General features: G+C 46.3%; 1 protein-coding gene across 5 annotated transcripts in view; it reads left to right on the top strand.

Moving 5' to 3' along the window:
• LOC137532579 (NACHT, LRR and PYD domains-containing protein 3-like) overlaps window positions 1-27,484 on the top strand; it is a 1,034,343-nt gene that overhangs the window by 484,620 nt on the left and 522,239 nt on the right. For 4 of the 5 annotated variants that reach the window (XM_068253275.1, XM_068253249.1, XM_068253240.1 and 1 more), the window contains exon 9: window positions 20,392-20,556. The exons of the other annotated variant lie outside the window; for it this stretch is intronic. In XM_068253275.1, coding sequence (XP_068109376.1) covers window positions 20,392-20,556 — 165 coding nt within the window. The remainder of the gene's footprint in view (window positions 1-20,391; window positions 20,557-27,484) is intronic. 5 annotated transcript variants of the gene reach the window in all.

Here is a 27,484-nt window from a genome sequence, read left to right as displayed (position 1 = left end):
CACTAGCTATTACGCCACTACAATAGCTGTATACTGTTGTAAAGAAAATAATAATAATGAGGTGCCTGGGTTGAAAACTGTGCTGTCCTAGTTGTGCATTGGACACAATGTGGGCTTCACGACTGCTGTCCAGAACCTCCTCCTGATCTTGCTGTTTATTTACAGCCATGGTACCAACGCTAAGTACCATGGCCGCATTACATTGCCTGCTTCCACACGTCACTCCTCGACCTCCTCCTGCTGCTGTATTTATCCTCCTGCTGTCTGTGTTCCCACCACCAGGGTCCACAGAATACATTGCCTGCTTCCATGCGTCACTCCTCTTCCTCCTGCTGTATTTGTCCTCCTGCTGTCTGTGTTCCCACTGCCAGGGTCCACAGAATAGATTGCCTTCTGCCATGCGTCACTCCTCCTTCTGCTGTATTTGTCCTCCTGCTGTCTGTGTTACCACCGCCAGGGTCCACAGAATTATGCACTGCTGACACGCGCCACTAGCTATTACGCCACTACAATAGCTGTGTACTGTTGTAAAAAATAATAATAATAATAATGAGATGTCTGGGTTGAAAACTGTGCTGTCCCAGTTGTGCACTGGACACAATGTGGGCTTCACGACTGCTGTCCGGAACCTCCTCCTGATATTGCTGTTTATTTACAGCCATGGTACCAACGCTAAGTACCATGGCCCCGTTACATTGCCTGCTGCCACATGTCACTCCTCCTCCTCCTGCTCCTGCTGTATTTATCATCCTGCTGTCTGTGTTCCCACCGCCAGGGTCCACAGAATACATTGCCTGCTGCAATGCGTCACTCCTCCTCCTGCTGCTGTATTTGTCCTTCTGCTGTCTGTGTTCCCACCGCTAGGGTCCACAGAATACATTGCCTGCTGCAATGCGTCACTCCTCCTCCTCCTGCTGTATTTGTCCTTCTGCTGTCTGTGTTACCACTGCCAGGGTCCACAGAATTATGCGCTGCTGCAACGCACCACTAGCTATTATGTCACTACAATAGCTGTATACTGTTGTAAAAAAAAATAATAATAATGAGGTGTCTGGGTTGAAAACTGCGCAGTCCCAGTTGTGCATTTGACACAATGTGGGCTTCACGACTGCTGTTCAGAACCTCCTCCTGATCTTGCTGTTTATTTACAGCCGTGGTACCAACGTTAAGTACCATGGCCCCTGTCATTCCGGCTAATGATGCGGATAGCGGGTGCAGCCGCCGCTTCCGCATCTGGCATCACGGCGTCTCCCGCCGTGGCGTCTATGGGGCTTCCGCCGGCATAAGGGAGGTCCGGTCAGTTTCTCAATGTAGGCGAGCCGCTGCACTTATTCCTTGAGAAAGCGTGTCAGCTGACCTGGTAGTCAGCTGACAGCTGCTTGCTTCCTGATTGGCTGGGCTTCTGGGTGGCGCCGTTCGAGGTCTCCACAGTATTTTAGGATCTGCCTGTCATTTGCTCTTCGTCTGTTGTTGCGAATACTTCACTGTGATAGCTCTCAGACCTTAGATCCTGGTGTGTTTGATCCGGCAGGACCCCGGGGATTCACACATAGCTTAGGATTATTATTATTGTATTTGATATTTCTGTGTATGACCTCTTGCTTGAACCTCTGACTCCGCTCTCTGCCTCCTGATTCTGTACTGTGCCTATCTGATCTGTTGCTGATTCTCTGCCTGATTTCCGACCTTGATTTCTGCCTCACAATTCTGTACCTTGCCAATCTGATCTGCTGCCGACCTCGGCCTGTTATTTGACTACGATATTGCCTAACGATTCTGTACTGCTGCTGACCGACCCGTTACCGACCTTGCTTGTACGACCACTCTCTGTCTAGTGATAGCCCCAGTCACCAAAGGGTTATCACTTTAGGAGTACTCCTGATATTACTGTGCACTAAATACACATGTACTCACACTCTGAATAAAGTACTGACATCAGTTAAGTTCTGAGCTATACATTACAAATCGTTACATAACAACAGACCAAAATTATCATGGATGGTTTATGCCAGCAGGTGCAGGCCTTAAACATGGCAGTTACTGAATTGACTAGTCTGGTCAATTTGCAGCAGACTTAAATCAACCAACTGTCTGAAGCTGTGCGTGCTTTGCAAACACCTGCAGTGCCTTTACCTCTCGTTCAGGTCATAGATCCTAAAATGACACTTCCAGAGAAATTCTCGGGTGCCAAGTCAGATTTTAGGAACTATAGAAGCAGGTGCATGTCGTACTTTGAGATGAGGCCTATTTCATCTGGTACATAAAGTCAAAGAGTGACCCTGATTAAAACCCTGTTACACGGGGACTCTCAAACCTGGGCGTATAGTCTCCCTGTCGGGCATGAGGCCCTGACATCTGTGCAGGAATTTTTTAAAGCTATGGCAGTCATCTACGATGACCCAGGTGTGGCAGCCACGGCAGAAAGAAAATTAAAAAGTCTCAGGCAGGGACGGGGTACAGTGGAAGACTATGCCTCTGAATTTCGCAAATGGGCAGTCTCCTCCAGATTGGAACATTTTGCCCTCTTAGATTGTTTTCTTACAGGGTTGTCTGATTCAGTTTCTGATGTTATGATCAGTCACCCCGAACCTAAGTCCTTGGATGAAGCCATTGCATTAGCAGTCAAGGTAGACCGTAGAATTCGGTTTCATAAACAGGGCAGGTCACGGTCACGTTTTATGAGGGATCTGTCTTCTCCCTCGACCACAGCTACTATGGACGAGCCGATGCAATTGGGCCATTTCAAATTATCAGAAACAGAAAAGACTAGAAGGAGGAAAGAGCGCCTCTGTTTGTATTGTGGGGAGAAGGGTCATCTCATACAGAATTGCCCCAGGAAGGCGGAAAACTCCACCACCTAGGTGTAGTCGGAGGTACTACCCTAGGCGAACTTGATTTACCTCATAAGGATAGCAAATTGTTGTTACCTGGGTCAATTTTTTGGGAGAATAAAATTATTGATACCCAGGTATTTATTGATTCAGGCAGAGCAGCCAATTTGATTGATTTAGATTTTGCTGTAAAATGGATGATACCAATTCTTGCCATGGATAGGCATACTTATGTTACTGCAGTGGACAATTCTCCATTACAAGACAAACAGCCTCTCTCTCAACCCCCCTCCCCCCCCCTGAAGTTTAGTGTGGGGGCTTTACATAACGAGCAAATTCAGTTTTATGTACTGAAAATGTCTGCTTCCACAATCATTCTTGGATTGCCTTGGTTACGTAGACATTCAACATTGATTGACTGGAACACTGGTCAATTATTAGCCTGGTCCTCTGTTTGTCAAGTCCACTGTATGGAAAAGGTCACTTTGTGCTCTACGGAAATTCAGATTGAGGGTGTTCCTTCTCAATATGCTATGCACTCTGATGTATTTTGTCCTCGCTCAGCGGATAAATTTCCTCCTCATAGGGATTTTTATTGTCCGATTGATTTAAGGCCTGGTACTATGCCCCCAGAGGTCAGTACGCCCTCTCAGGTCCAGAACAGACTGCCATGAAGGACTATATCAAGGAAAACCTTGAGAAAGGCTTCATTCATCCTTCTAAAGCACCAGCAGGGGCAGGATTTTTTTTCGTAAAAAAGAAAGACGGCGGACTTCGCCCATGTATTGATTATAGGGCCTTGAATAAAATCACCATTCCCCAACAGATACCCTCTGCCATTGATTGATGATTTGTTCTCTCAAGTGTCTGGGGCCCGAGTTTTTTTCTAAACTGGACCTGAGAGGGGCTTACAATTTGATACGCATTAGACCAGGGGATGAGTGGAAGACGGCCTTTAATACATCGGATGGCCATTATGAATACCTGGTCATGCCCTTCGGGTTATGCAACGGCCCTGCCGTTTTCCAGGAACTGGTGAATGAGGTTTTCAGGGAGGTACTGGGTCGCTTTGGAGTCGTGTATCTAGACGACATTTTGATTTTCTCCAAAACCCTCCAGGAGCACAAAGGTCATGTCAGATTTTTTTTGAATAAGTTGAGGCAAAATAGTTTGTATGCTAAACTTGAAAATGTTCATTTGAAGTGTCTAAAATACCTTTCTTAGGGTACATTATCTCTGTTAATGGTTTATCCATGGATCCTAAAAAAGTCTCAGCTGTGTTGGAGTGGCCTCAGCCCTCTGGTTTAAAGGCACTCCAAAGATTCCTTGGTTTTGCCAATTACTAAAGGAAATTTATAAAGGGATTTTCCTCGGTGGTTGTTCCCCTCACCAATCTGACAAAAAAGGGAGCTGATACTTGCAATTGGTCAGAAAAAGCCTGTTTGGCATTTACACTGTTAAAAAAACTTTTTTGTTCCGCCCCCATTCTTCGCCATGTGGATGTGACACGTCCCTTTATTGTGGAGGTAGATGCCTCAGAGGTGGGAGTGGGGGCTGTTCTGTCCCAGTACTAGGGACATCAGGGACGTTTGCATCCATGCGTTTTCTTTTCCCGCAAATTCTCTCAGGCTGAGAGGAATTATGACATCGGGAATAGAGAATTATTGGCCATCAAATTAGCATTTGAGGAATGGTGCCATTGGCTGGAGGGAGCAGAACATATGATCACTGTGTACACAGACCATAAGAATTTGGAGTATCTTGAGGGGGGCTAAGAGACTCAATCCTAGGCAGGCCCGATGGGCCCTTTTTTTTCCCGATTTAAATTTATAATTACCTACAAGCCTGGTAGCAAAAACGTCAAGGCCGATGCCTTGTCCCCTTGTTTCGAACCCGAGACGATACAGCCTTCACTCCCCGAGAACATTTTACCCGATTGTGTGGTTCTAGCAGCTACTGAACCCTTGGAAGATCTGACAGTCACTGAAACCGTTTCAGCAGGATATTCCCGCCGGAAAACCTGACGGTCTTCTCTTTGTTCCCTTGCATCTGCGTTTTCAAATATTGCAGTTGTTTCACTGCCATAAGAATGAGGGACATCCTGGTATAGCCAGGACCCAGGAATTACTGTCTCAATGTTTGTGGTGGCCTTCATTGGGAACGGATTGCAGAGACTTTGTGTTATCTTATACAGTATGTGCCCGTAACAAACCCTCTCGGCAGGCCCCTGCTGAAACTCTCCAATCTCTGCCTATGCCCGAGGAACCATGGACTCATGTTTCCATGGATTTTGTGGGTGAACTCCCTGTCTCTGAAGGGAAGACTGTCATATGGGTGGTAGTTGACCGCTTCAGTAAAATGGCTCATTTTGTACCATTGAAGGAACTCCCGTCCGCTCAGGAGTTGGCGGACCTGTTTGTCACGCATATTTTCCGTTTGCACGGTATCCCGGAAAATGTGGTGTCGGACAGGGGAGTTCAATTTGTCTCTAAATTCTGGCGAGCCCTCTGTCTAAACATGGGATTAACCTTGTCCTTCTCTTCGGGATATCACCCGCAGACTAGTGGGCAAACCGAGAGGGTAAACCAGTCCCTTGAGCAATTCCTCCAGTGCTATGTGGCAGAAGCTCAACATGAGTGGGCAAAATTCCTTCCGTTCGCAGAATTTGCTCATAATAATCTGAAAAATGCTTCTTCAGGTTTTTCGCCGTTTCAGGTGGTCACTGGAAGGATGCCTAAGTTCTCCCCTTCGCCAGTGAATTCTTCACCCTTTCCTGCATTGGAGGGATGGCAGGAGTCTTTAAAGAGGAATTGGGCCCCGGTAAAAGTCAATCTGAAGAAAGCTTTTGAGAGCCAAAAAAGGCAAGCCGACAAGAAGCGTTCTCCTGAATGGAATTTTTCGCCTGGAGATATGGTGTGGGTCTCCACTCGCCATATCGCCTTGAGACAACCCTCAGTGAAGCTAGGCCCAAGATATATTGGTCCTTACCCTATCTCTGAAAAGATTAACAAAGTCACATATAGGGTGGCCCTTCCATCTAGTATGAGAGGTGTGAAATCCTTCCACGTATCTTTATTGAAGCCTGCTGCTTAAGTGGACTCCTCGCCCCCCTCCCCCCAGTGGTGATAGATGGGGAACCCAAATATGAGATTGAGGAGATCTTGGACTCTCACAAAGTGCAAAACTCTATGCAGTATTTGGTTCACTGGAGAGGTTATGGTCCTGAGGAGATATCTTGGGTACCAGATCACCGACTGCATGCAGAAGAATTGAAACAGGAATTTCATATTTTACATCCTAAAAAAACGTTCAAGGCATGTCCGGAGTCCATGCCTCGGGGGGGGGGGGGGGGGTAATGTCATTCCGGCTAATGATGCGGATAGTGGTGCAGGCGCCGCTTCTGCATCTGGCATCACGGCGTCTCCTGCCGTGGTGTCTCCGGGCCTCCCGCCGGCATCAGGGAGGTCCGGTCTGTTTCTCAATGTGGGCGAGCATCAGGCTCGCGTGCGCGCGGATCGCAGCTGCACTTATTCCTTGAGAAAGCGTGTCAGCCGACCTGGTGGTCAGCTGACAGCTGCTTGCCTCCTGATTGGCTGGGCTTCTGGGTGGCGCCGTTCGAGGTCTCCACAGTATTTTAGGATCTGCCTGTCATTTGCTCTTAGTCTGTTGTTGCGAATACTTCACTGTGATAGCTCAACATGTGAAGTTTCAGTTGCATCTAAAAGAGCTTCACAGCATGTGAAGTGTCAGTTGTAGCCATCCCCTACAGTTCACAAGTAACCTCTATATTAGCGTATATAGGGGATCCAGGGATTAACTGCATTCAGCTATGGCAAGGCGCACACCTCTGCCGTCTAGCTCACCCACTTTCTCCACTGCAGCTCCCTCTGACCAGTAAAAAAAAAATTTTTTTACAAAAAGTCCTATGCCTCTCACACACACTAACCAGCCGCGTCTGGCGGGTGCTGTGCGCATTAACGTCATTCCGAGGCTCTGGAGCCTCGGAGTGACATTAATGCGCACAGCACCTGCCGGACACGACTGGTTGAGCTATACAAATCGTTACAGCCCCGTTACATTGTCTGCTGCCACACGTCACTCCTCCTCCTCCTCCTGCTGCTGTATTTATCTTCCTGCTGTCTGTGTTGCCACCGCCAGGGTTCACAGAATACACTGCTTGCTGCCATGCGTCACTCCTCCTCTTCCTGCTGTATTTGTCCTCCTGCTGTCTGTGTTACCACCTCCAGGGTCCACAGAATTATGTGCTGCTGACACGTGCCACTAGCTATTACGCCACTACAATAGCTGTATACTGTTGTAAAAAAAATAAAATAATAATAATGAGGTGTCTGGGTTGAAAACTACGCTGTCCCAGTTGTGCATTGGACACAATGTGGGCTTCACGACTGCTGTCCGGAACCTCCTCCTGATCTTGCTGTTTATTTACAGCCGTGGTACCAACGTTAAGTACCATGGCCCCTGTCATTCCGGCTAATGATGCGGATAGCGGGTGCAGCCGCCGCTTCCGCATCTGGCATCACGGCGTCTCCCGCCGTGGCATCTCCGGGCCTCCCGCCGGCATCAGGGAGGTCTGGTCTGTTTCTCAATGTGGGCGAGCCGCTGCACTTATTCCTTGAGAAAGCGTGTCAGCTGACCTGGTGGTCAGCTGACAGCTGCTTGCCTCCTGATTGGCTGGGCTTCTGGGCGGCGCCGTTCGAGGTCTCCACAGTATTTTAGGATCTGCCTGTCATTTGCTCTTCGTCTGTTGTTGCGACTACTTCACTGTGATAGCTCTCAGACCTTAGTTAGATCCTGGTGTGTTTGATCCGGCAGGACCCCGGGGATTCACACATAGCTTAGGATTATTATTATTGTATTTGATATTTCTGTGTATGACCTCTTGCTTGAACCTCTGACTCCGCTCTCTGCCTCCTGATTCTGTACTGTGCCTATCTGATCTGTTGCCTATTCTCTGCCTGATTTCCGACCTTGATTTCTGCCTCACAATTCTGTTCCTTGCCAATCTGATATGCTGCCGACCTCGACCTATTATTTGACTACGATATTGCCTAACGATTCTGTACTACTGGTGACCGACCCGTTACCGACCTTGCTTGTACGACCACTCTCTGTCTAGTGATAGCCCCAGTCACCAAAGGGTTATCACTTTAGGAGTACGCCTGATATTACTGTGCACTAAATACACATGTACTCACACTCTGAATAAAGTACTGACGTTAGTTAAGTTCTGAGCTATAAAATAGTAATAGCAACCCAATACTGCGCTCGTATGTATACAGTCAAATTCAGAAATAGAATGGGGGTTAAAGCACCCAGACAAGCATCAACCACAGTTTAGTCCTTAATAATTTCACCGTTTGAACCATTGGGAATGCTATTCCTGGATGTATGCACCATCAATAAAGTTCAGAGTTCAATGGAATCAGCGCTCAGCGATACTTGTACTTTCAAGATCATGAAGATATATGAAAACAAACCCCCCTTCAGGGGGAGACTCACGAGATCCTGCTGCCATCTGGGCCTATTCTCCCCTTTGGGGTATTGGCCACCCCGCAGCCTCACTGGCAATCCACTTTCAGTTGCTCCCAATCTCTATGTGTAAAAAAGCAGAAAGGAGGGGCCTCCTCATAGCGTAAAAGCGTGTGGTTTTATTATAAAACTTCATAAAAAGTTACATCTAAAAAGGCTTCACAACATGTGAAGTTTCAGTTGCATCTAAAAGAGCTTCACAGCATGTGAAGTGTCAGTTGTAGCCATCCCCTACAGTTCACAAGTAACCTCTATATTAGTGTATATAGGGGATCCAGGGATTAACTGCATTCAGCTATGGCAAGGCGCACACCTCTGCCGTCTAGCTCACCCACTTTCTCCACTGCAGCTCCCTCTGACCAGTAAAAATTTTTTTTTTACAAAAAGTCCTATGCCTCTCGCACACGCTAACCAGCCGCGTCCGGCGGGTGCTGTGCGCATTAACGTCATTCCGAGGCTCTGGAGCCTCGGAGTGACGTTAATGCGCACAGCACCTGCCGGACACGGCTGGTTGAGCTATACAAATCATTACAGCCCCGTTACATTGCGGGCTGCCACACGTCACTCCTCTTCCTGCTGCTGTATTTATCCTCCTGCTGTCTGTGTTGCTACCGCCAGGGTTCACAGAATACATTGCCTGCTGCCATGCGTCACTCCTCCTCCTCCTGCTGTATTTGTCCTCCTGCTGTCTGTGTTACCACCTCCAGGGTCCACAGAATTATGTGCTGCTGACACATGCCACTAGCTATTACGCCACTACAATAGCTGTATACTGTTGTAAAAAAAAATAATAATAATAATGAGGTGTCTGGGTTGAAAACTGTGCTGTCCCAGTTGTGCACTGGACACAATGTGGGCTTCACGACTGCTGTCCGGAACCTCCTCCTGATCTTGCTGTTTATTTACAGCCATGGTACCAACGCTTAGTACCATGGCCCCGTTACATTGCCTGCTGCCACATGTCACTCCTCCTCCTCCTGCTGCTGCTGTATTTATTCTCCTGCTGTCTGTGTTCCCACTACCAGGGTCCACAGATTACATTGCCTGCTGCCATGCATCACTCCTCCTCCTCCTGCTGTATTTGTCCTCCTGCTGTCTGTGTTCCCACCGCCAGGGTCCACAGAATACATTGCCTGCTGCCATGCGTCACTCCTCCTTCTCCTGCTGTATTTGTTCTCCTGTTGTCTGTGTTACCACCGCCAGGGTCCACAGAATCATGCTCTGCTGACACGCGCCACTAGCTATTACGCCACTACAATAGCTGTATACTGTTGTAGAAAATAATAATAATGAGGTGTCTGGGTTGAAAACTGTGCTGTCCCAGTTGTGCATTGGACACAATGTGGGCTTCACGACTGCTGTCCAGAACCTCCTCCTGATCTTGCTGTTTATTTACAGCCGTGCTACCAACGCTAAATACCATGGCCCGTTACATTGCCTGCTGCCACACGTCACTCCTCCTCCTCCTGCTGCTGCTGTATTTATCCTCCTGCTGTCTGTGTTCCCACCACCAGGGTCCACAGAATACATTGCCTGCTGCCATGCGCCACTAACTATTACGCCACAAATTTAGCTATGCTGGTGTTGAAGATAAAATTTTACAACAGTAGAGTTCTGTAAGGGAAAAAAACATTAAGTTGGCTTCAAGAGGAGGAATATGAACACACAACACAAAAAAGATGGTGGTGGTGAAGAAGAAGAATAACCAGGTGAAGAAGAAGAAGAAGAAGAACCAGGTGAAGAAGAAGAAGAAGAACCAGGTGAAGAAGAAGAAGAAGAACCAGGTGAAGAAGAAGAAGATGAAGAACTAAATGATTGAAGAAGAAGAAGAACCAGATGATAAAGAAGAAGAACCAGATGATGATGAAGAAAGAGAATAAGAAGATGAAGAAGAACCAGGTGAAGAAGAAGATGAAGAAGAACCAGGTGAAGATGAACCAGGTGAAGAAGAAGAAGAACTTAAAGAACCAGATGGCAGTGAAGAAGAAGATGATGAAGATGATGGTGATGATTGATGACGAGAAAGAAGATGGTAAAACAGAAAAAGAAGACGGTACAGAAAAAGATGGAGAGAACAAAAAGGTGAAGACGGTGAAGAAGAATAAATGAGAAATGCTGAAAAAAAGTATTCCATCACATTTTTTTTTTTAATTACACCTATTTACATGTGATATCCCTTTAAAAAAAACGCATTTGAATTCCTGAACACAAATTTTTTACCGAATTTTGTTAACTAACCCGAACGGAATTCGAAGTTAGGATTAGAGTGTGAGCTCCTCTGAGGACAGTCAGTGACATGACTATGTACTCTGTAATGTGCTGCAGAAGATGTCTATAAATAAATCTATATATATATAAAATCGGATGTATGTATGTACAGTGGCTTGCAAAAGTATTCGGCCCCCTTGAAGTTTTCCACATTTTGTCACATTACTGCCACAAACATGAATCAATTTTATTGGAATTCCACGTGAAAGACCAACACAAAGTGGTGTACACGTGAGAAGTGGAACGACAATCACACATGATTCCAAACATTTTTTACAAATCAATAACTGCAAAGTGGAGTGTGCGTAATTATTCAGCCCCCTTTGGTCTTAGTGCAGTCAGTTGCCCATAGACATTGCCTGATGAGTGCTAATGACTAAATAGAGTTTACCTGTGTGTAATCTGTCAGTACAAATACAGCTGCTCTGTGACGGCCTCAGAGCTTGTCTAAGAGAATATTGGGAGCAACCACACCATGAAGTCCAAAGAACACACCAGACAGGTCAGGGATAAAGTTATTGAGAAATGTAAAGCAGGCATAGGCTTCCAAAGCCTTAAACATCCCACGGAGCACTGTTCAAGTGATCATTCAGAAATGGAAGGAGTATGGCACAACTGTAAACCTACCAAGACAAGGTTGTCCCCCTAAACTCACAGGCCGAACAAGCAGACGCTGATCAGAAATGCAGTCAAGAGGACCATGATGACTCTGGACGAGCTGCAGAGATCTACAGCTCAGGTGGGGGAATCTGTCCATAGGACAACTATTAGTCATGCACTGCACAAAGTTGGCCATTATGAAAGAGTGGCAAGAAGAAAGCCATTGTTAACAGAAAAGCATAAGAAGTCCTGTTTGCAGTTTGCCACAAGCCATGTGGGGGATACAGCAAACATGTGGAAGAAAGTGCTCTGGTCAGATGAGACCAAAATGGAACTTTTTGGCCAAAATGCAAAATGCTATGTGTGGCGGAAAACTAACACTGCACATCACTCAGAAAACACCATTCCCACTGTCAAATATGGTGGTGGCAGCATCATGATCTGGGGGTGCTTCTCTTCAGCTGGGGCAGGGAAGCTGGTCAGAGTTCATGGGAAGATGGATGGAGCAAAATACAGGGCAATCTTGGAAGAAAACCTCTTGGAGTCTGCAAAAGACTTGAGACTGGGGCGGAGGTTTACCTTCCAGCAGGACAACGACCCTAAACATAAAGCCAGGGCAACAATGGAATGGTTTAAAACAAAACATATCTCTGTGTTAGAATGGCCCAGTCAAAGTCCAGATCTAAATCCAATCGAGAATCTGTGGCAAGATCTGAAAACTGCTGTTCACAAATGCTGTCCATCTAATCTGACTGAGCTGGAGCTGTTTTGCAAAGAAGAATGGGCAAGGATTTCAGTCTCTAGATGTGCAAAGCTGGTAGAGACATACCCTAAAAGACTGGCAGCTGTAATTGCAGCAAAAGGTGGTACTACAAAGTATTGACTCAGGGGGCTGAATAATTACGCACACCCCACTTTGCAGTTATTGATTTGTAAAAAATGTTTGGAATCATGAATGATTTTCATTCTACTTCTCACGTGTACACCACTTTGTATTGGTCTTTCTCGTGGAATTCCAATAAAATTGATTCATGTTTGTGGCAGTAATGTGAAAAAATGTGGAAAACTTCAAGGGGGCCAAATACTTTTGCAAACCACTGTATGAATGTGTGTATGTATGTGCCGCAATCACTCGAAAATGCCTTGACCGATTTGAATGAAACTTGGTATACAGATGCCTTACTACCTGGGATGATATGTTCTGGGATTCTTGCATCCCCCCTGCACACCTGGGCGGAGCTACAAACAGCCAATCATATTCCACCCATTCAAGTCAATGGAAAAAATGCAAAAGGATGCCATTCTTACAGCAATCAAGCCAGAGTCCCCACACTTGGCACAGTTGGTCACTTGGTGACCAAGGTTACAAATCCAGTAAAAGTGGGCGGAGCACAAAACAACCAATCAAATTTCAGCTATTGATTTTTAATGGGAAAGTGTAAACTGCAGCCATTCTTACACTGTTAATCGCAGGGTTCTCAAACTTGGCACACTTGGTCACTGGTTGAATGAGATTAAGATTCAGGAAAGCCTACAACTGCCAATCAAAATTCACCTATTGATTTTTAAGGGGAATATTTAAACTGCTGCTATTCTTACACTGTTTATGGCAGAGGCTTTAAAATTGCTACAGTCAGTCATTAGGTGACTGGGGTCCAAATTCACTAAAGGGGCGGAGCCACAAACAGCCAATCAGATTTCCTTGCTGGATAAACTGCTTCTATTCACACATTTTTGATGCCAGGAACCTGAAAGCTCACACACTTGGCCATTGAGTGACTGTGTGTCAAGGTTACAAAAAGTGGGCAGAGCCATAAACAAATTTTACTGGGAAAATGTAAACTGCAGCCACTCTTACACTGTTAATGGCAGGGTTCTCAAACTTTGCACAGTTGGTCACTGGGTGACTGGGATTAATATTCAGCAAAATGGGTGGAGCTTACAACAGCCAATCAAAATTCACATGTTGATTTTCAAGGGGAATATTTACATTGCTGCCATTTTTATACTGTTATTGACAGAGGCCTCAAACCTGATAAAGTCCAAATGCACTTAAGGAGGTGGAGCCACAAACAGCCAATCTGATTTGTTAGATAGTTTTCAGAAATTCTGTTATTGGCAGGGTTCTCAGACATGACACAGTTGGTCAATGGATGACTGGGGTTCAAATTCAGATAGGGGGCGGAGCCACAAACAGCCAATCAGATTTGTTTAATTTCAGTGGGAATATACAAATCATTGATACCAAGGACCCCAAAGCTCATAAACTTGGTAACTAAGTGATTGTATGTCAAGGTTAGAAAAAGTGGGCAGCACCAACAACTACATTTTTTACATGTGAAAATATAAACTGCGACCATTTTTACACTGTTAATGGCAGGTTTCCCAAACTTAACACAGTGGGCCACTGGGTGACTGGGATTAATATTTAGAAAGTGGATGGAGCCTACAACAGCCAATCAAAATTCACCTATTGATTATTTAAGGGGAACATTTACATTGCTAACATTCTTATTCAAATTCACTAAAGCGGCTGAGCCACAAACAGCCAATCAGAATTCTTTGCTGGATAAACTGGTTCCATTCACACAATTTTGATGCCAGGAACCTGAAATCTCACAAACTTGGTCATTGAGTGACTGTGTGTCAAGGTTACAAAAAGTGGGCGGAGCCAAAAACAAATTTCACTGGGAAAATATCAACTGCAGGCCTTCTTACACTGTTAATGGCAGGGTTCTTAAACTTTGCCTAGATGGTCACTGGGCGACAGGGATTAATATTTGGGGGAAGTGGGTGGAGCCTATAATAGCCAATCAAAATTCACCTGTTGATTTTCAAGGGAAATATTTGAATTGCTGCCATTTTTACACTGTTAATAGCAGATGCCTCAAACCTGCTACAGTTGATCATTGGGTGACTGGGGTTCAAATGCTGGAGAGGGGCGGAGCCACAAACAGCCAATCAGATTTGTTTACTTTCTATGGGTATATACAAACTATTGATGCCAAAGCTCACAAACGTGGTCATTGAGTGTTTGTGTGTTATGGTGCCCATACAAGGTACAATTTTTTTCCTTTTTTTTTCCGATTACATAATTTTGTTCAATCATTCTGTTAGATTGAATATAAAGATTTTTTCAACATTTCTGATTGGAATTTTATTGAAAAAAACAGGGTAATCGATTCTTTTTTCTTGATTAAAAAAAAGGGATTATTTTAAACTTTCATTCGATTCAATCGTTTTGGTAGAATAAACAGTAAAATTGAACATTTTATTGTACCATGTATGGGCACCTTTAGGGTTAGAAAAAGTGGGTGTAGCTGACACCAGCCAAATACATACCCGGGCAACGCCGGGCCATCAGCTGGTACATAATAATAATATGGTAGGACATGAGACTATGACTATAGTAGGATTAGAGTGTGAGGTCCTCTGAGGACAGTCAGTGACATGACTATGTACTCTGTAATGTGCTGCAGGAGATGTCAGTGCTATATAAATACATAATAATAATAATATGGTAGGACATTAGACTAGGACTATGGTAGGATTAGATTGTGAGCTCCTCTGAGGACAGTCAGTTACATGACTATGTACTCTGTAATGTGCTGCAGAAGATGTCAGTGCTATATAAATACACAATAATAATATGGTAGGACATTACACTATGACTATGGTAGGATTAGAGTATGAACTCCTCTGAGGACAGTCAGTAACATGACTATGTACTCTGTAATGTGCTGCAGAAGATGTCAGTGCTATATAAATACACAATAATAATATGGTAGGACATTAGACTATGACTATGGTAGGATTAGAGTGTGAGCTCCTCTGAGGACAGTCAGTGACATGACTATGTACTCTGTAATGTGCTGCAGGAGATGTCAGAGCTATATAAATACATAATAATAATAATATGGTAGGACATTAGACTAGGACTATGGTAGGATTAGATTGTGAGCTCCTCTGAGGACAGTCAGTGACATGACTATGTACTCTGTAATGTGCTGCAGAAGATGTCAGTGCTATATAAATACATAATAATAATATAATAGGACATTACACTATGACTATGGTAGGATTAGAGTGTGAGCTCCTCTGAGGACAGTCAGTGACATGAATATGTACTCTTTAATGTGCTGCAGGAGATGTCAGTGCTATATAAATACACAATAATAATATGGGAGGACATTAGACTATTACTGTGGTAGGATTAGATTGTGAGCTCCTCTGAGGACAGTCAGTGATATGACTATGTACTCTGTAATGTGCTGCAGGAGATGTCAGTGCTATATAAATACATAATAATAATAATATGGTGGGACATTAGACAATGACTATGGTAGGATTATATTGTGAGCTCCTCTGAGGACAGTCAGTGACATGACTATGTACTCTGTAATGTGCTGCAGAAGATGTCAGTGCTATATAAATACACAATAATAATATGAGAGGACATTAGACTACTACTATGGTAGGATTAGATTGTGAGCTCCTCTGAGGACAGTCAGTGACATGACTATGTACTCTGTAATGTGCTGCAGGAGATGTCAGTGCTATATAAATACATAATATTAATAATATGGTGGGACATTAGACTATGGTAGGATTAGAGTGTGAGCTCCTCTGAGGACAGTCAGTGACATGACTATGTACTCTGTAATGTGCTGCAGAAGATGTCAGTGCTATATAAATACACAATAATAATATGGGAGGACATTAGACTATTACTATGGTAGGATTAGATTGTGAGCTCCTCTGAGGACAGTCAGTGACATGACTATGTACTCTGTAATGTGCTGCAGAAGATGTCAGTGCTATATAAATCCATAATAATAATATGGTAGGACATTAGACTATGACTACGGTAGGGATTAAATTGTGAGCTCATCTGAGGACAGTCAGTGACATGACTATGTACTCTGTACAGTGCTGCAGAAGATGTCAGCACTATATAAATACATAATAATAATATGGTAGGACATTAGACTATGACTATGGTAGGATAAGAGTGTGAGCTTCTCTGAGGACAGTCAGTGACATGACTATGTACTCTGTAAAGTGCTGCAGAAGATGTCAGTGCTATAAAAATACATAATAATAATATGGTAGGACATTATACTATGACTATGGTAGGATTAGAGTGTGAGCTCCTCGGAGGACAGTCAGTGACATGAATATGTACTCTGTACAGTGCTGCAGAAGATGTCAGTGCTATATAAATACATAATAATAATATGGTAGGACATTAGACTATGACTATGGTAGGATTAGAGTGTGAGCTCCTCTAAGGACAGTCAGTGACATGAATATGTACTCTGTAATGTGCTGCAGGAGATGTCAGTGCTATATAAATACATAATAATAATATGGTAGGACATTACACTATGACTATGGTAGGATAAGATTGTGAGCCCCTCTGAGGACAGTCAGTGACATGACTATGTACTCTGTAATGTGCTGCAGGAGATGTCAGTGCTATATAAATACATAATAATAATATGGTAGGACATTAGACTATGACTATGGTGGGATTAGAGTGTGAGCTCCTCTGAGGACAGTCAGTGACATGACTATGTACTCTGTAATGTGCTGCAGGAGATGTCAGTGTTATATAAATACATAATTATAATATGGTAGGACATTACACTATGACTATGGTAGGATTAGAGTGTGAGCTCCTCTGAGGACAGTCAGTGATATGACTGTGTACTCTGCAATGTGCTGCAGGAGATGTCAGTGTTATATAAATACATAATTATAATATGGTAGGACATTACACTATGACTATGGTAGGATTAGAGTGTGAGCTCCTCTGAGGACAGTCAGTGACATGACTCTGTACTCTGTAATGTGCTGCAGAAGATGTCAATGCTATATAAATACATAATAATAATATGGTAGGACTTTAGACTGTGACTATGGTAGGATTACATTGTGAGTTCCTCTGAGAACAGTCAGTGACATGACTATGTACTCTGTAATGTGCTGCAGGAGATGTCAGTGCTATATAAATACATAATAATAATATGGTAGGACATTAGACTATGACTATGGTAGGATTAGATTGTGAGCTCCTCTGAGGACAGTCAGTGACATGACTGTGTACTCTGTAATGTGCTGCAGAAGATGTCAGTGCTATATAAATACATAATAATAATATGCTAGGACATTAGACTATGACTATGGTAGGATTAGATTGTGAGCTCCTCTGAGGACAGTCAGTGACATAACTATGTGCTATGTAATGTGCTGCAGAAGATGTCATTGCTATATAAATACATAATAATAATATGGTAGGACATTACACAATGACTATGGTAGGATTAGATTGCGAGCTCCTCTGAGGACAGTCAGTGACATGACTATGTACTCTGTAATGTGCTGCAGAAGATGTCAGTGCTATATAAATACATAATAATAATAATACGGTAGGACATTAGACTAAGACTATGGTAGGATTAGATTGTGAGCTCCTCTGAGGACAGTCAGTGACATGACTATGTACTCTGTAATGTGCTGCAGGAGATGTCAGTGTTATATATATATATACATACTTATAATATGGTAGGACATTACACTATGACTATGGTAGGATTAGAGTGTGAGCTCCTCTGAGGACAGTCAGTGACATGACTCTGTACTCTGTAATGTCCTGCAGAAGATGTCAATGCTATATAAATACATAATAATAATATGGTAGGACTTTAGACTGTGACTATGGTAGGATTAGAGTGTGAGTTCCTCTGAGGACAGTCAGTGACATGACTATGTACTCTGTAATGTGCTGCAGAAGATGTCAGTGCTATATAAATACATAATAATAATATGGTAGGACATTAGACTATGACTATGGTAGGATTAGAGTGTGAGCTCCTCTGAGGACAGTCAGTGACATGACTATGTACTCTGTAATGTGCTGCAGAAGATGTCAGTGCTATAGAAATACATAATAATAATATGGTAGGACATTACACTATGACTATGGTAGGATTAGATTGTGAGCTCCTCTGAGGACAGTCAGTGACATGACTATGTACTCTGTAATGTGCTGCAGAAGATGCTCTATAATAAAACCCCTTTGTCTCTGCGTTCCATCCCTGCACTTCCTGTGTGTGTGTCCCTTGTTTTGTGCTACTGGACATGTGCATGGAGGGATGCAGAGGCTGAGGGAGAACGGGGCCAGAAGGGGCGCACGTGTCGGGCGTGCAGCGGGTGCACGCGCGGTGAGAGCGAAGCCGGCGCACGCTTGCGCGATGACTGTGCGGTGGTGGCAGCGGTCATGGGGGAGGATGAGAGGGAAGGGAGGGGAGGGAGGCGGGGTTTCAACCAGACCTAGAGCCAGTTTTTAAATGGGCTTAGGTCTACTAGTTGTTGTATACCTACATACTAGTAGTTAGAATGACATAGTGTTGTATTTTGTATTTTTTGTAAAGGGAAGGAGGGTGGGAGAGAGAGATAGAAGAGAGTGGGTGAAAGGTAGAGAGAGGAAAGTAAAAGACAGAAAAGGGGTAAGAGACATAAGTGGGTGTCAGTGTGTCTGTAGGGAAGAAGAGAGTGGGGGAGAGAGGAGAGGGGAAGAGTGAAAGATACCTTCTTCTCCTATTACTATGGAACATTCCCCTGCCGAGGGAAAACATGTGGGACCTGTGAATACATCCATTCCACTGACAGGATACTAATACCGGGTACACAACAGGAATACAAAGTACAAGGCACCTTTTCCTGCGACTCATCTAATGTGGTATACCTGATCATGTGTGCAAAATGCCCCAAAGGAATTTATGTGGGAGAAACAAGTCAACCACTGCGTGATCGCATGACACACCACAGATCCACTATTAACAGCAGGAAAAAGGATATTACAAATTATACTGATCTCCCAATACCAACACACTTTTGTTTACCTGGACACAGTTTAAGCGATTTTCGCGTCACTGTATTAATGGGTGGCTTCAAATCGGGAAACATGAGACTAACACAAGAAACTAAGTTTATACATTGGTTCAAAACTGTACAAGATGGTTTAAACAAGGACTCCAACTTCTTGTGCTGGTACGATGGGTTTTAAATGCCACAGTTCTTTTAATTTTTCTATCTTTTCATTCATTTTTGTGCCATATGCTGTGTAAGATGGAATTCACTGTCACTATTCATTTTATTTGCTTTCAGGTGCTGGCTTTAAATGCCACAATTCTCTTAAGCTTAGAATTAATGGTGCATGTAACCAGGCCAGTTACCATTTGAATTCGGAATGTACGATGTCTCTTCATCACCAGAGTCTGCTTTATGTCATGTTGAGGATTCTATTGATCTTATCAATTTAGATAGGATGCCTGGGAAAGCCTCCTCAGTAACAGTTAAGGCATCTAATTACATTTATGTTTGCTAAAGAATGTTTCTCCTCTGTATGTCAGTGTATATAAGCTGTGTTTTTCAGTTCTGGTCAGGAACCAGTCCGACGAAGGCTTTTTATAAGTTGAAAGCTCACTGTTTATCCATCTCTAAGTTAGCCAATAAATGGTATCATCCTGATTCAAAACTTCTTGCTCCTATTACTACAGAGGGCTGATTGTAAGCATTGTTATCTGTATCCACTCTTCTCTGCAGTATATTTAGTTTGGTGTTAAAGGAGTGAGTGAATACAGATAATGAGAACAGCACACATCTGTAATGAATTGGAATGGGAAGCATTCTGCAAGCTCCTGACTTTACCAGCACACAGCAGGGGCTGTGCTCATACCTGGCTCTGTGCTTTGTACACACATTGCTACTACATCCAAAGTCAACTGTAGCCAGGAAAAAAAAGGGGGATGGGGCAGCACATACCACCAAGGCTGCTGTGAGCTGCAGGATGCCTGCAGACATTCTGGTTCCACAACTTATGCCTGTCCTCAGACACTGCAGCAGGAGGGATTCTGGACAGCAGTAATCCCCCCCCCCCCCCCCCCCAAAAAAAAACAAAAAAAAACCTGCCTATCATATGGGCGGCATTTTCATTTCTAGGATTTTTAAGGATTGATTGAAAAGTATAAATTGATGTTAAATATAATGAAAATATATATTCATTTAAGGATAAATCATACAAATTGTATGCAGTTTTTATACAGATTACTAATAACAGTCATCTCCTCTCCTACAGTCTGAAGTATAATGATCTGCCCCCCAGTTGCTGCCCCCACCTGGCATCCGGGATACGGAATAACCCGACTCTGAGGTGGCTGGACCTGTCATATAACAGGCTGGGGGGTCCTGAATTTGGTGTCCTGATGGCGGCTCTGACAACAAGCCGGATAGAGGAATTACTGTGAGTATAACAGCCCTGATTGCAGCACAGATCAGCAGAATTATTTCCCTTTATTCAATCACCACTTTCTATTCTCACATTCCTCAACAGTGACACCCATTGCAGTGACTGGGGGAGGGATTATGGGGGGATTGTGGCTGGTTTGGGGGTACATCCATACTGCAGCCCCAGTACACCTGGCTCTGTGTATATGTGACACCCATTGCAGTGACTGGGGGAGGCATTATGGGGGGATTGTGGCTGGTTTGGGGGTACATCCATACTGCAGCCCCAGTACACCTGGCTCTGTGTATATGTGACACCCATTGCAGTGACTGGGGGAGGCATTATGGGGGTTGTGGCTGGTTTGGGGGTACATCCATACTACAGCCCCCAGTACACCTGGCTCTGTGTATATGTGACACCCATTGCAGTGACTGGGGAGGGATTATGGGGGGTGTGGCTGGTTTGGGGGTACATCCATACTACAGCCCCCAGTACACCTGGCTCTGTGTATATGTGACACCCATTGCAGTGACTGGGGAGGGATTATGGGGGGATTGTGGCTGGTTTGGGGGTACATCCATACTGCAGCCCCCAGTACACCTGGCTCTGTGTATATGTGACACCCATTGCAGTGACTGGGGAAGGGATTATGGGGGTTGTGTGAGAAAGCGCGGAAGCACAGCCACTCGCTCTTAGAGCGGGGCGGCTGCTTCCGCATCCAGCATGGCGGCGCCGCGTGGAGGAGCCGCCGCACGCCGCATGAGCTGTGGTGGAACGCGTAAAAGCCGCCGCATGTCCTGACAGCAAAGCAGCTGCTTGCATGCGGCGGCGTGTGCTTGGTGTGGCTGGGTCTGTTAGTGCACCTAGACAGATGGAGAGCTATGCACGCGCGGGCCTGAATGCAGGACCTTTATACCAGCAGGGGAAGTGTCAGCTGATCAGGAAGGTCATCTGACTCCTGTAGGACTCATGATTGGCTGAATGATTCGGGCGGGGCAGCAGAGTCCAGCAACTTTATATTCTGCTGCTTATTCAGTTGCTGGTTGTCTGGCGTGCGATCACATATGTTGGAGCACCCAGATCCGTAGTCAGATCCGCAAGTGTGCCAGGACCAGCTGGAGCTGTAATCCTACACTTAGCTAGATTTTGTTGATAGCTTAAAGTACTAGTTTGATTGTGATTATCTGTTATGACCCTTTGCCTGCCTGACTATCCTCCTGAACTCTGATCTTGTACCTCGATATTTCTGATACTCTGTTGCCGAACCCCGGCTCGTCCTTAGACTTTGCTTCTGCCTCCTGATCTTGTACCTCGATATATCTGATACCCTGTTGCCGAACCCTGCCTGTACCTTAGACTCCGCCTCTGCCTTCTGAATCTGTACTTTATCTGTCCGTGTGTGTACGACCTGGCTTGTCCGACCTCGAGAACCGACCTTACTGTTAGAGGCGGTTCCCTGTTCTGTTAGTGACACTTCCTATTAAGGGTTACTTTCAGACTATCCTTCCTGCTGTCAGCCTGACTCCTCCCGTCTTGGAGAGTTCAGGCCTGCGGAAGGAATCCGTGCAGTACTCCTGACTGCGCTGAGGCTTTGTCCTCAAAGTGTTACTGTTACACCAAAACACTACACTCTACTCAGGTGAACAGAGGTTAGTTGGTATATCGGATTATCGGTGATACTGCAGATCACTTATAATCTGGTATACATCTGTATTCCCAGTGATACTGCAGATCACCGGTAATCAGATCCTCTCTGTCCTTCACCGATCGTTACAGGTTGTGGCTGGTTTGGGGGTACATCCATACTGCAGCCCCCAGTACACCTGGCTCTGTGTATATGTGACACCCATTTCAGTGACTGGGGAGGGATTATGGGTGGATTGTGGCTGGTTTGGGGGGTACATCTTTACTGCAGCCCCCAGTACACCAGGCTCTGTTTATATGTGACACCCATTGCAGTGACTGGGGAGGGATTATGGGGATTGTGGCTGGTTTGGGGTACATCCATACTGCAGCCCCCAGTACACCTGGCTCTGTGTATATGTGACACCCATTGCAGTGCCTGGGGAGGGATTATGGGGGAATTGTGGTTGGTTTGGGGTACATCCATACTGCAGCCCCCAGTACACCTGGCTCTGTGTATATGTGACACCCATTGCAGTGACTGGGGAGGGATTATGGGGGGGTTGTGGCTGGTTTGGGGGTGTGAGAAAACGCGGAAGCACCGCCGCATGCACTTCTGGCAAGGCGGCTGATTCCGCGTCCAGCGCGACAACTGATGCATGTGCTCACTCGTCTTTGTGTCTGCCTGAACGCGGAGGTACCGCCGCATGCATGGGTGGCATGGCGGCGGATTCCACGTGCAGTGCAGCGGGCATTTCACAGCAAAGTTCTGGTGTGGCTGGGAGCTGTAGTCCACATAGGTTTAGGTGGACGCGCGCGCGCTGAGAGGAGGAGCTTTATGCCAGTCAGTGGGGGATCAGCTGACCAGGCTGGTCAGCTGACGCCAGAAACGGTTTCCATTGGTCCAACACTTGGGGGAGGCGCTGGAGAGCGCTGAACTATATATACGGCTTGCTTGTCAGTTGCTGGTTGTCTGCCATTGCGATCACTACGTGGTAGCACTCAGACCTTGTCTGTATCTGTGTTTATTAGACCAGTTTCCAAAGGTGTTGATGGCCAAGGATCTCACACCTTAGTGTAGAAATTCTGTTATTATTTGTATTATATTCTAGATCAGTTTCCAAGGTGTTGACGGCCAAGGAACTCACACCTTAGCTTAGACATTGTTGATTATTTGTTATGACTTTCTGCTTCCCTGACCATTCTTCTGATCTCTGATTTTGTACCTTTGTCTCTCGGATACTCTGTTGCCAAAACTCGGCTAGTCTCTGGATTCTGCATCTGCTTCCTGTCTCTGTACTGTATCTGTCCGCGTGTTTACGACCTGGCTTGTCCGACCTCGAGAACTATCTCTCCTGTTAGGAGATAGTTCACAGATCTGTCAGTGACACTTCTCCATTAGTGTCACTCACGTTCTGTCCTTTCCACTCCCTGTCTGACTCCTCCCCGGGGAGAGTCCAGACTACGGAAGGAATCAGTTGCCAAGCAGTATTCCTATCTGCTCTTGCACCTGCCTTCCAGGTGCGCTCCTCAAAGTATTACTGTTGCACCAAAACACTCTAATCACTCAGGTGTCCAGAGGTTAGAGATATATCTGATTATCGGTGATACTGCAGATCATCAATAATCTGGTATATATCTGCATTCTCGGTGATACTGCAGATCACCGGTAATCAGATCCTCTCTGTTTTACAGCGATCATTACAGGGGGTACATCCATACTGCAGCCCCAGTACACCCGGCTCTGTGTATATGTGACACCCATTGCAGTGACTGGGGAGGGATTATGGGGGATTGTGGCTGGTTTGGGGGTACATCCATACTGCAGCTCCCAGTACACCTGGCTCTGTGTATATGTGACACCCATTGCAGTGACTGGGGGAGGGATTATGGGGGGATTGTGGCTGGTTTGGGGGTACATCCATACTGCAGCCCCCAGTACACCTGGCTCTGTGTATATGTGACACCCATTTCAGTGACTGGGGAGGGATTATGGGGGATTGTGGCTGGTTTGGGGGTACATCCATACTGCAGCCCCCAGTACACCTGAGTCTGTGTATGTATATGTGACAGCCATTGCAGTGACTGGGGAGGGATTATGGGGGGATGGTGGCTGGTTTGGGGGTACATCCATAATGCAGCGCCCAGTACACCTGGCTCTGTGTATATGTGACACCCATTACAGTGACTGGGGGAGGGATTATGGGTGTGTGTGGCTGGTTTGGGGGTACATCCATACTGCAGCCCCGAGTACACATGGCTCTGTGTATATGTGACATCCATTGCAGTGACTGGGGGAGGGATTATGGGGGGATTGTGTCTGGTTTGGGGGTACATCCATACTGCAGCCCCCAGTACACCTGGCTCTGTGTATATGTGACACCCATTGCAGTGACTGGGGAGGGATTATGGGGGGATTGTGGCTGGTTTGGGGGTACATCCATAATGCAGCGCCCAGTACACCTGGCTCTGTGTATATGTGACACCCATTGCAGTGACTGGGGGAGGGATTATGGGGGATTTTGGCTAGTTTGGAGGTACATCCATACTGCAGCCCCCAGTACACCTGACTCTGTGTATATGTAACACCCATTGCAGTGACTGTGGGAGGGATTATGGGGGATTGTGTCTGGTTTGGGGGTACATCCATACTGCAGCCCCCAGTACACCTGGCTCTGTGTATATGTGACACCCATTGCAGTGACTGGGGAGGGATTATGGGGGTGTGTGGCTGGTTTGGGGGTACATCCATACTGCAGCTCCAGTACACCTGGCTCTGTGTATATGTGACATCCATTGCAGTGACTGGGGGAGGGATTATGGGGGGATTGTGGCTGGTTTGGGGGTACATCCATACTGCAGCTCACAGTACGCCTGGCTCTGTGTATATGTGACATCCATTGCAGTGACTGGGGAAGGATTATGGGGGGATTGTGGCTGGTTTGTGGGTACATCCATACTGCAGTCCCAAGTACACCTGGCTCTGTGTATATGTGACACCCATTGCAGTGACTGAGAGAGGGATTATGGGGGATTGTGGCTGGTTTGGGGGTACATCCATACTGCAGCCCCCAGTACACCTGGCTCTGTGTATATGTGACACCCATTGCAGTGACTGAGGTAGGGATTATGGGGGGATTGTGGCTGGTTTGGGGGTGCATCCATACTGCAGCCCCCAGTACATCTGGCTCTGTGTATATGTGACACCCATTGCAGTGACTGGGGGAGGGATTATGGGGGATTGTGGCTGGTTTGGGGGTACATCCATACTGCAGCCCCCAGTACACCTGGCTCTGTGTATATGTGACACCCATTGCAGTGACTGGGGGAGGGATTATGGGGGATTGTGGCTGGTTTGGGGGTACATCCATACTGCAGCCCCCAGTACACCTTGCTCTGTGTATATGTGACACCCATTGCTGTGACTGGGGGAGGGATTATGGGGGGATTGTGGCTGGTTTGGGGGTGCCTCCATACTGCAGCCCCCAGTACACCTGGCTCTGTGTATATGTGACACCCATTGCAGTGACTGAGGTAGGGATTATGGGGGGATTGTGGCTGGTTTGGGGGTGCATCCATACTGCAGCCCCCAGTACATCTGGCTCTGTGTATATGTGACACCCATTGCAGTGACTGGGGGAGGGATTATGGGGGATTGTGGCTGGTTTGGGGGTACATCCATACTGCAGCCCCCAGTACACCTGGCTCTGTGTATATGTGACACCCATTGCAGTGACTGGGGGAGGGATTATGGGGGGTTGTGGCTGGTTTGGGGGTACATCCATACTGCAGCCCCCAGTACACCTGGCTCTGTGTATATGTGACACCCATTGCAGTGACTGGGGAGGGATTATGGGGGGATTGTGGGTGGTTTGGGGGTACATCCATACTGCAGCCCCCAGTACACCTTGCTCTGTGTATATGTGACACCCATTGCTGTGACTGGGGGAGGGATTATGGGGGGATTGTGGCTGGTTTGGGGGTGCCTCCATACTGCAGCCCCCAGTACACCTGGCTCTGTGTATATGTGACACCCATTGCAGTGACTGGGGGGGATTATGGGGGGATTGTGGCTGGTTTGGGGGTGCATCCATACTGCAGCCCTCAGTACACCTGGCTCTGTGTATATGTGACACCCATTGCAGTGACTGTGGGAGGGATTATGGGGGGATTGTGGCTGGTTTGGGGGTACATCCATACTGCAGCCTCCAGTACACCTGGCTCTGTATATGTGACACCCATTGCAGTGACTGGGGGAGGGATTATGGGGGCTTGGGGCTGGTTTGGGGGTACATCCATACTGCAGCCCCTAGTACACCTGGCTCTGTGTATATGTGACACCCATTGCAGGGACTGGGGGAGGGATTATGGGGGGATTGTGGCAGGTTTGGGGGTACATCCATACTGCAGCCCCCAGTACACCTGGCTCTGTGTATATGTGACACCCATTGCAGTGACTGGGGGAGGGATTATGGGGGATTGGGGCTGGTTTCAGGGTACACCTGGCTCTGTGTATATGTGACACCCATTGCAGTGACTGGGGGAGGAATTATGGGGGATTGTGGCTGGTTTGGGGGTGCATCCATACTGCAGCCCCCAGTACACCTGGCTCTGTGTATATGTGACACCCATTGCAGTGACTGTGGGAGGGATTATGGGGGGATTGTGGCTGGTTTGGGGGTACTTCCATACTGCAGCCTCCAGTACACCTGGCTCTGTATATGTGACACCCATTGCAGTGACTGGGGGAGGGATTATGGGGGCTTGGGGCTGGTTTGGAGGTACATCCATACTGCAGCCCCTAGTACACCTGGCTCTGTGTATATGTGACACCCATTGCAGGGACTGGGGGAGGGATTTTGGGGGGATTGTGGCTGGTTTGGGGGTGTGAGAAAACGCGGAAGCACCGCCGCATGCACTTCTGGCAAGGCGGCGGATTCCGCGTCCAGCGCGACAACTGATGCATGTGCTCACTCGTCTTTGTGTCGCCTGAACGCGGCGGTAACCGCCGCATGCGTGGGTGGCATGGCGGCGGATTCCACGTGCAGCGCAGCGGGCATTTCACAGCAAAGTTCTGGTGTGGCTGGGAGCTGTAGTCCACATAGGTTTAGGTGGCCGCGCGTGCGCGCTGAGAGGAGGAGCTTTATGCCAGTCAGTGGGGGATCAGCTGACCAGGCTGGTCAGCTGACGCCAGAAACGATTTCCATTGGTCCAACACTTGGGGGAGGCGCTGGAGAGCGCTGAACTATATATACAGCTTGCTTGTCAGTTGCTGGTTGTCTGCCATTGCGATCACTACGTGGTAGCACTCAGACCTTGT

Source organism: Hyperolius riggenbachi, chromosome 1 (genome assembly GCF_040937935.1).
Source record: "Hyperolius riggenbachi isolate aHypRig1 chromosome 1, aHypRig1.pri, whole genome shotgun sequence".
In the NCBI taxonomy this organism is placed as follows: Eukaryota; Metazoa; Chordata; class Amphibia; order Anura; family Hyperoliidae; genus Hyperolius; species Hyperolius riggenbachi.
Note: the sequence above shows the minus strand (reverse complement) of the source record. Positions and strands in the feature narration are given on the sequence as shown.